This window comes from Neofelis nebulosa, chromosome 1 (genome assembly GCF_028018385.1).
Source record: "Neofelis nebulosa isolate mNeoNeb1 chromosome 1, mNeoNeb1.pri, whole genome shotgun sequence".
In the NCBI taxonomy this organism is placed as follows: Eukaryota; Metazoa; Chordata; class Mammalia; order Carnivora; family Felidae; genus Neofelis; species Neofelis nebulosa.
Window position 1 is genome coordinate 65,923,517 of NC_080782.1, and position 9,753 is coordinate 65,933,269.

At 45.1% G+C, this 9,753-nt stretch overlaps 2 protein-coding genes across 2 annotated transcripts; one reads left to right on the forward strand and one right to left on the reverse strand.

Annotated features, from left to right (window-relative positions):
• Window positions 1-894: 894 nt before the first annotated feature.
• On the reverse strand, window positions 895-7,269 carry NOP16 (NOP16 nucleolar protein). The gene is made up of 5 exons (XM_058724068.1): window positions 7,030-7,269; window positions 6,833-6,941; window positions 3,789-3,858; window positions 1,891-1,997; window positions 895-1,323 (listed from the first exon to the last, which is right to left on the reverse strand). The coding sequence occupies exons 1-5, from the start codon at window positions 7,134-7,136 to the stop codon at window positions 1,180-1,182; spliced, it is 537 nt and encodes a 178-aa protein (XP_058580051.1). The 5' UTR covers window positions 7,137-7,269; the 3' UTR covers window positions 895-1,179.
• Window positions 7,270-7,369: 100 nt separating this feature from the next.
• HIGD2A (HIG1 hypoxia inducible domain family member 2A) lies at window positions 7,370-8,334 on the forward strand. Its single transcript, XM_058724081.1, has 2 exons — window positions 7,370-7,574; window positions 7,932-8,334. The coding sequence occupies exons 1-2, from the start codon at window positions 7,421-7,423 to the stop codon at window positions 8,096-8,098; spliced, it is 321 nt and encodes a 106-aa protein (XP_058580064.1). The 5' UTR covers window positions 7,370-7,420; the 3' UTR covers window positions 8,099-8,334.
• The last annotated feature ends 1,419 nt before the right edge of the window (window positions 8,335-9,753 follow it).

Consider the following 9,753-nt stretch of genomic DNA (forward strand, 5'->3'; position numbering starts at 1 on the left):
TGGTGCCAGACATACTCATGACCCAGTATGGAATACACTGCAGGTGCACGGCCTGTCAAGATGCCAAATACTATGTTGTACGTGCTTGCTGTCATCAGACAAATTGCAAAAATAAAAGAGGCTTGAGCCAGGGGACTGGTGCTTTGGGCTCCTGGAGAGTCTTAGCCCCCTGCTTCGTAATTCTCTCATCACTGCACCTTTAGGCCCCGTCTCTCTACAGTGCCCCCTCCCTCTGTCCCTCCCCCACTTGCACTCTCTCAAAAATAAATAAAACATTAAAAAAATTATAACAGCTGAAGATAAAGTACCAAGACCAGAAAATGCCCAGTGCCTACCCCACAACATGCCTGTGATCCTGTTCTGAGTCATCACCTCATATGACCAAATTAGGCCTGCCCCAGAGACTGGCCACACAGTGTGTAGCCCAGTGCTTGGCACACAGTAGAGTGGTATTCAGCAGTCCCCCAGTCTCAGAAAGCAGACTGGGGGCCCTGGGTTCCTTTCAGGGCAAGCCATCTGAAGATGCAATGAAGACCAGTCACAAGGAGGCAGCAGTGCAGCTACCTGCCCTCTGGCCATCAAACCACAGGGTAGGGCCATGGACAACCAGTCTGCCAACCTCCAGCCTCGGAGTGGGGCTAGTGTTGGCAAGACAGATCCCTTCTGAGCAGTCCAGGGTTGCTGGCAGGCTTCTGTGGAAGGGTTAATGCTGTGCAGAAAAGCAAGGCAGAGCAATGGAACTGAACAAGTGAGAAGAGGAGGGAGGCCACACCTAAGAGGGCGTGGCAATGTGGCACACAAAGGGCTGGACGGCCTCTGCTCTGGTTGAGTTGGTTTTCACAGGGGCAGTCCCAGGGCTTGGCTGGGAGGGGAAACACATAACCGTCAGAGAAATAAAATAGCCTTATTTTATTATGTACATATTATATGTAAACAAACCACCCACTCTGAAAACATTAGGTTCTAGCTTTTCCCAGGGCCCCAAGAAACCTCATGGAGACTGTTCCTTCCCCAGAGAGGGGAGCGTGTATGTGCGTGTGTGTGTGTGCATGTGTGACCTTTTGATTCCATGGGGTTTGGCCAGCCTCATCTAGCCACATGCCCCTTCTTGCCTTAAACCCTGGCTTCCAATTTCTTTGGTCCAGGAGAAGGCCTCAACCTGGGGCAGGCATAAGCCACTCACTCAACTTCCATCTTATTCTTCTGCAAAGAATCAATGAAGGCTTGCCACTCCACTGGGTAAAAACGCTTATAGACGTTGATCTTATTCCGAATCTGTTTCGGGGTATCTTGATAGTAATTCTTCTCATCCCGAGCCATAGCCTAAGAAAGGAGAAGGGCCACTTGAGGAGGGCTGGACAGGCACAGTTCAACCCTTAGTTCTGCCTGAGTTGGGCAAGCCACCTCATATCCCCGAGGTTCAGGTTCCTCACCTCAAAAACCATGGTATATGTGGGGAAATGGGTGCAAATGCCCTCGGGGACCAGGCAGGAGCTAGGGCCAGAGGAATAGCTAATGCTCCATCCACAGCCATTGATCCCACTTGGGCACCAGAGTCCAGTGCAGCCAGATTTGTCAATTTTTAAGAGAAGTCAAAAACGTGAATTTTTATTTGAAACCTCCCATAATTAAAATAGCAACCAGTTCAAGTTCTTTAAAAATACCATGCAAATAAAACAGCATATCTGTGAGTGGGATATGAATCACAGGCCAGTCAGTCTATCCCAGCTATAAGCATCTGTCAATGAGATCAATTTCCTAAAGTCTCTCTTTCCTTTCTTTGTTTCAACTCAGTCTCAGGCAAGAGTCAAGAAGATCAGACCCCAAACTGTCCAGGGTACCTTCCCAACAAACTCAAGTGGTTCTTCCCGTGGGACCCAAACCACTCACCTTATAGTCCTCGCCATGATTCTCCACCATGTAACGTACATAGTCAATGAGGTCTCGGGACAGCGTATTTCCTTTCTTTTCTGGGAGGCTGGCCTCTGCCTCCAGGTCTGGGGTGAGAGAAACCAAGAAACAGGAAAAGAGGTTTTGCCTCCTGTACTTTTTGGTTGCCCAGTCACTCTTTCACCTAATCCCAAACCATGGCCATCAGATGGGCTTTGCCTCTTCATCCCTAATTTGGTACTCTTCAGCCCCTTGGATCTCAGGCTGTGCCTATGACACAACCATCTATCAGTTTTACAACTACCTAAAAGGCAAGTCTTATCTCTTTGGGTCTAAGCTTGGTAACAGACAGGTACCAAACTAATAATCTCTACTTAGTACCAGGTCCTGGGGACAGAAATGAAGATACATTGCCTACCAGAGGTTGGGACTCCCTTCCATCTCTAAAATTTCCTGAGAATTTCTTTTCTTTAAGTGTTACAACAATAACGTGAAATGGAAAGGTGTGAATGAGAACTAACGCCGCAGGAACCAGGGCCTGAGGCTGGGTCTCACTGGAACCTCACCGCTCTATGTAAGGTAAAAAGCCAAGCTGTGGAGGCAATTGTGGCTTCGCTTTTAAAACAGCTAAGCAAGGGGGCCTGGGTGGCTCTGTCAGTTAGGCATCCGACTTGGGCTCAAGTCATGGCCTCATGGTTCATGAGTTCAAGCCTGGCATTGGGCTTGCTGCTGTCAGCACAGAACCCACTTCAGATCCTCTGTCCCCCATTCTCTCAGTCCCTCCCCTGCTGATTCCCTCTCCTTTCTTTCAAAATAAATTTAAAAACTTAAAAAAATAAATAAATAAAATCGTTAGGCAAACACTCCCCATTTCTCAATGTGAAAAATAGCTCACAGAAAGAAGGTGGTCAAATGTTATTCAAGGGTTAAATGCTAAATTGCTTATGGTCAAGAATATCTTTGACTTGGTTGCCAGGGGCAAGGTCGGGGTGGGGAGACAGGAACAAGGGGATTAGTTGTTTAATGGGTAGAGTTTCAGTTTTGAAGATGAAAAAGTTCTGGAGATCTGCTACATGACAAGATAAACATACTTAACATTACTGAGCTATACAATGAAAAAGGATTAAGATAGTAAACTTTATGTAGTATGTTTTTTACCATAATTTAAAAAAATTTTTTAGAGAATGAGAAGTAAAACTTTTTAAGATTAACTCTGACTACAATAAGTACACCTGGTTTTATTTATGCAATCCTGTGTACTAATTCTTATGAGAATCACTGATGAACTAATAATAGGAACTCAAGAATTCTCTATGTAATGTCTGGCCATTTAAAACCCTTTTACCTTAAAGGTGCCTTGTTAGCACAGTAGGTAGCGCATCAGTCTCATAAAACCCTTTTACCTTCAGGAGAACTGTTAAAAATCTTGGACAGGTAAGAAGAAGGATGGGTGGAGAATTTCAGAGTATACCTGCTTCCCTGCAGATTTTACTCTGCTCTATTTTAATATTCAGCCTCTATAGGCTTAATATACATGAAATTGACTTGTCAATGAAAAGATTAAATGAGATGGTAGAATCTCTATAAAAATCTGTTTGTCCTTAAATTCATGACAAGCTGAACATGTGCCTGAGACTTAATGGTTTCTTTTCTATTCTCTTAAGGCACCTGGCTACATCCTCCCTGAACATCTCTGACCTCACTTCACACACTGGAGTTTAGTAAGTAGACTGAAAATGTCCCAGTTAGAGACGCAGTATTAACTTTGTGAACCCTGGACCAGTTCCCTTCTTCCCTCTGAACCTCAGTTTCTCCATCTGTAAAATGAAGACATCTGAGGCCCTTTTTAGCCCTGACTGTGCAGGATAGTGACCTAGAGGAATGTAACCAGCACTCACCATTTAGCACATAGGGTTTTCGCACAAGCTCCTTAGGCCTTTCCTCTACATCAATGTCCATGGCCTTCACCTGAAGAGAACAGAAGTTGTGAGACCAGTATACAAATGAAGGATCCCAGATGAGGGAAAATTCTAGAGGTTCCTGCCCTCCTCACACAACTGCACTACCCACAAAAATCCCTACACAAGTTCAGGCAGGAAGAAATGACAGAGAGAACCATTGCCCCAGAGGCTTTATGGTTCCCAAAAGGGATTCAAGCAAGCAATTAATCTTTCTGTGCCTATCTATAAAATCAGCATAATATCCTTTGCCTACCTCACCTCATCTGTGCTAATCAAGTGAAACAATGCATATGAAAGCTCTTCATAATTTACACTGAGGAGCAGATGACTTCTTTTTTTTTTTTTTTTTTTAGATGACTTCTTTTCTATGAAGAGGAGCAACCTGACAGTGCTTAGCAATAGCCTCACATTTATTTGATCAAGAAACAGTAGTGCCATTTTACTCTGGCATGAAGGAATAAAAAGAAACCTGTCTAAAAGCAATGGGACAAAGAACCATAAAATACCTCGGAATAAACCTAACCAAAGATGTAAAAGACCTATATGCTGAAAACTAAAGAAAGCTTATGAAGGAAATTGAAGAAGACACAAAGAAATGGAAAAACATTCCATGCTCATGGATTGGAGGAATAAATATTGTTAAAATGTCAATACTATCCAAAGCAATCTACACATTCAATGCAGTCCCAATCAAAATTGCACTGGCATTCTTCTCAAAGCTAGAACAAACAATCCTAAAATTTGTATGGAACCACAAAAGACCCCATACAGCCCAAGTAATATTGAAGAAAAACCAAAGCAGGAGGCATCATAATCCCAGACTTTAGCCTCTACTACAAAGCTGTAATCAAGACAGTATGGTATTGGCACAAAAACAGACACATAGACCAATGGAATAGAATAGAGAACCCAGAATTGGACCCACAAATGTATGGCCAACTAATGTTTGACAAAGCAGGAAAGAGCATCCAGTGGAAAAAAGACAGTCTCTTTAGCAAATGTTGCTGGGAGAACTGGACAGCAACATGCAGAAGAATGAAACTAGACCACCTTCTTTACACCATACACAAAAATAAACTCAAAATAGACCTAAATGTGAGACAGGAAACCATCAAAACCCTGGAGGAGAAAGCAGGCCAACAACCTCTTTGACCTCAGCCGCAGCAATTTCTTACTCAACACGTTTCCAAAGGCAAGGGAATTAAAAGCAAAAATGAACTATTGGGACCTCATAAGGATAAAGCGCTTCTACACTGCAAAGGAAACAACCAACATAACTAAAAGACAACCGATGGAATGGGGAAAGATATTTGTAAATTACATCGGACAAAGGGCTAGTATCTATGAAGAACTTACCAAACTCAACACCCAAAAACCAAATAATCCAGTGAAGAAATGGGCAGAAGACATGAATAGACACTTTTCCAAAGAAGACATCCAGATGGTCAACAGACACATGAAAAGATGCTCAACGTCACTCAGCATCAGGGAAATACAAATCAAAGCCACAGTGAGATACCACCTCACACCAGTCAGAGTGGCTAAAATGAACAAATCGGGAAACTACAGACGCTGGTGAGAATGTGGGAAAACAGGAACCCTCTTGCACTGTTGGTGGGAATGCAAACTGGTGCAGCCGCTCTGGAAACAGTGTGGAGGTTCCTCAAAAAATTAAAAATAGAGCTACCATATGACCCAGCAATAGCACTGCTAGGAATTTACCCAAGGGACACAGGAGTGCTCATGTATAGGGGCACATGTACCCCAATGTTTATAGCAGCACTTTCAACAATAGCCAAATTATGGAAAGAGCCTAAATGTTCATCAACTGATGAATGGATAAAGAAGATGTGGTTTATATATTCAATGGAATACTAGTTGGCAATGAGAAAGAATGAAATTGTGCCATTTGCAGCAATGTGGATGGAACTGGAAGGTATTATGCTGAGTGAAATAAGTCAGTCAGAGAAGGACAGATATCTTATGTTTTCATGCATATGTGGATCTTGAGAAATTGAACAGAAGACCATGGGAGAAGGGAAGGGGAAAAAAAGTAGACACCAACAGAGGAAGGGAGACTAGCCACAAGAGACTATTAAATACAGAGAACAAACTAAGGGGATGGGGAGGTGGGGGATAGGGAAAATGGATGATGGGCACTGAAGAGGGCACTTGTTGGGATGAGCAATGGGTGTTGTATTTGACCCAATTTGACAATTATATTCATACAAAATTTTTATATTCATAAAAAAATTTAAATTCATAAAAATTTATATTCATAAAAAATAAAAATAAAAGCAATGGGACAAATCCAAACAGCAAGCCCATTCATTAGGTTAACTATTGAGCACTAGTCACATCCTAAGAACCACTGGGGGTTTAATAGTGAACAAAGCACAAAATTGTCTCCAAGGAGATTATGCTGGGGTAAAGAGGCACAGACAATAAACAAATATATAAAATATCAAGTGTTTACAAGTGCTATGAATTAAAGCAGGGAAGAAGCTACTGGGTAAAAAAGTGTGCCATTTTTGAAAGGGTGGTCCAGTAAAAGACCTATTTGGGAGAAGCTAATAAGGGAGCCTCAGACCAGGATGACTAGGGGAAGGTGTAAGGAAGAGGAAGTAAAGATCCCAAAATCTGAGGGAGCCCTTACTAGGAAAGTTAAGGGCAGAAAAAGATGAATTCTGGAAAACACCACTGAGATGACGAGGAACCCAAACAGGTTAATTTCGGAGGGAAAAATGAATGGAGAAGAAAAGAGGGAAGCTCCAACCCTGGTCCAACGTGTGCTGAGGAGTCTGAGCGTAGTGGTAAAGAGACATTCATCCACAGTCAGTGCAAGCTGCCCGAGTTGGCTGTGGGAAGGTCGCAAACCCAGGAAAAGCGTGAGCGTGGGAACAGACAGGATGAAGTTCTGAAACCCAGCTAAGTACGGCGGGAAGCAGGGGTCAAGGGCCGGGACTCTGCTATGTGAGTACCTTTCTCTTACGAAGGGGCACAGCCTTGTTGGGGTCCATAGCCAACCCCATCTCGGCCAGGTTCTGCCGCACTGATTTAGCGTGGTCCCAGGCATGTCGGATGTGGGAGCTACGGGCAAAGAAAGAGATCACGGAACCGTCATCTCGCAGGCCGTCTCACCAGAGGTCCCCCGCCTCCTAAACCCCGGGCCCCTCACCACTCGATCCGCGGCGCTGCTTTCCGTCGAGCATTTCGGTTCAGACGCTTCCGGTTAACATTGTAACCGAACTTCTGTCTCCTGGTCTTCCCCTTGGCCTTGGGCATTGCAGTGACCACCGCACCGGCAACTACAACTGGGCTCCTCTCACTCGCAGCACCTCGTGCAGCAGACTATTTCCGGCATATGCGCGCCAGGGCTGTGCAGGCTTTTTGGGAAACGTAGTTCTCCCCTTAGCGATATCGTGCAGTTTACCACGACTCCCAGAATTCAATGAGCGGTTAGCGCCTGCGTACAATGCTCAGCAAATTCCTTTTCCCCGCCCTTTTCATGACCTCATCAGGAGGCGGGGTTTAGCGTCCCTATTTTCTCCTAAAGCTGTTGCAGGGAGATGGCGGTTCCTGGCCCTGTGACTCCGGAGGCACCCTTTGAGCCATCACAACCCCCGGTCATTGAGGGCTTTAGCCCCAGTGTCTACAGCACTCCCGAAAGCTTCAAAGAAAAATTCCTTCGCAAGACCCGCGAGAACCCGATGGTACCCGTAGGTAAGCAGGTGTTGTAGGAACTGTAGACCGAGAGGATAGTGATGTCTGAGGGAATGAATTAGGGGAGGACCAGGAAAGCCAAGGGGGACCTGAGTGAGAGTGGACCAGAGTTGTGGCGAAGTGGCCGGGCGGTGAGGGGTGAATCTGATTGGAGCTGGGCGGGATTGGGGGTCGCTGAGGTGGGGCGAGCCCTATAACTAGGAGGACCCTACCTCGACCAAAGCCTCCCACTCGGCTCCACCCGCCTTCCCTCGGTCTCTCTTCTGAGCTCTCCACCCTCTGGTAGGGGATCCAAAGCGGGGAGAGGCCTACGGGGTCGAAACCTGCCACTCCGTACTTGCTTTGTCCCTTCCTCAGGCTGCCTGGGCACGGCGGCCGCCCTAACCTACGGCCTCTACTGCTTCCACCGGGGTCAGAGCCACCGATCTCAGCTCATGATGCGCACCCGGATCGCTGCCCAGGGCTTCACGGTCGCAGCCATCTTGCTGGGTCTGGCTGCATCTGCTATGAGGTCTCGATCCTGAGCCCGAGACTTGGCCTTGAAAGTTCCGCAGAGATCATTCCCAGCCCCAGGAGCAACCACCTGTCCTGTCACCTGACTTATTCCCTCATCTTCCCTGACAAGTCGGAGGAAGTGGCCAATTGTGTGACCGACACATGTTTTTTCAGGAATCTCAGATTGGGTTCAGTTTGGGTGTTGCATACTTCTATTTGTGCCTCACTTTCTCCACCTCCTACTTAATAAATTGATCCACTTGTAGTTTGGTGAATTCATTCCTTCTAACCCTCCAAAGTTTTTGGTCTTTGGTTTTAGGACAAAATTGTCTAAAGACTGCAGGGGCCCTTAGAAATCTTAATAGTTTAATCGTTCCCGAGCTTTACTGGTAACGATCACCTGAGGAACTTGCTAAAAGTAGAGATTCCTTAGGGTGATGTTATTTGAAAAAAACTGATCTTTCTGTCAATTTTCAAACTTACAACAGAAAACCTTCGTTCAGACTAGGCCAACAGCTGTGGCCCTGTCCAAGGCAGAGGGCTCTGCTCTCCACTTTACTCCTCACCCCACTCTCACCTGAGAGCACCTAGGGCTCCACTGATCTATACCATCCCGGCTTGATTCTTGATGCATCTTACAGAAAAGGAAACTGAGGCTCAGAGAAGTAGCCTGGTAGAGTGGTAAGAACATAGTCACAAAGCTTGTCATTGGTTTGTGTACCTACTGTTTCAGGGTTAAGGAAGAAAGTAGGCTGGACCTAAGCAAACTCTAGAAGAGAGGCAACCTATGAGTTTTGCATTCATGTAAAATCTCACACAAGTATTCCTGGACTGTGGTCAGATCCAACCTGTTGATTTGGACCCAAGTTCCTAACATGTATGACTTCAATTTCATCACCATCTGCAAGCTACCGGAAGGGAAAAGAGGGAGTATAGAAGACATACCCACTTTTTGAGCCCCATAACAGTCTAAATTGCAAAATGGAGGAGTATATGACTAGGGCCTACTAAGTTTCTTGTTCCCATCATGGTCTCTCAGTTGTAAGGCAGAGATTATAAATTTAAAGCTATATGTTGTGGTGACCCTTGCCTCAAGATTCAAGGAATCAATGTGGAGTAGTGAGGACTATGGCACTTTTAAAGATGAAGGCCACCATTTTTAGTGGTTGGTGGTATTGTGTTCCCCTAAAAAAGATATGTTGAAGTCCTAACCCAGTATCTCAGAATGTGATCTTATTTGGAAATAGGGTCTTTACTGATAATTAAGTTGAACTGAGGTCATTGCAGTAGGCCTTAATCCATTCTGATTGACATTGTTATGAAAGGAGAAATTTGGACAGAAAGACAATGCATAGATGATACGAAGATGAACTCAGGGCTGTAGTGATGCACCTACAAGTCAAAGAATACCTGAGGCTGCCAGAAGCTGGGAGGGAAGCCTGCAGATCCTTCCCTAGTGCCTTCCGATGGACCATGGCCCTGCTGACACCTTGATTTTGGACTTTGGACATCCAGAATGGTGAGACAATAAATGTGTGTTCTAAGCCATATACTGCAGTACTTTGTAATGGCAACTCTAGGAAACTAATACAGTTGGTAGTTACTCAAATCTTTTTAAACATTGTGCAGGTCACAATGGCTTAAGCATAGCTTGTTTGCAACCTCGGCTGAAGAGGAAGAATGT

Coding starts and splice junctions, on each gene's coding strand:
- HIGD2A (XM_058724081.1), top strand. CDS start 7,421: ATGGCGGTTCCTGGCCCTGTGACTCCGGAGGCACCCTTTGAGCCATCA. Junction 7,575..7,931: donor GAACCCGATGGTACCCGTAG/GTAAGCAGGTGT, acceptor TCCCTTCCTCAG/GCTGCCTGGGCACGGCGGCC.
- NOP16 (XM_058724068.1), bottom strand. CDS start 7,136: ATGCCCAAGGCCAAGGGGAAGACCAGGAGACAGAAGTTCGGTTACAAT. Junction 3,859..6,832: donor TGCCCCTTCGTAAGAGAAAG/GTACTCACATAG, acceptor TGTTCTCTTCAG/GTGAAGGCCATGGACATTGA. Junction 1,324..1,890: donor ATCATGGCGAGGACTATAAG/GTGAGTGGTTTG, acceptor CTCCTTTCTTAG/GCTATGGCTCGGGATGAGAA.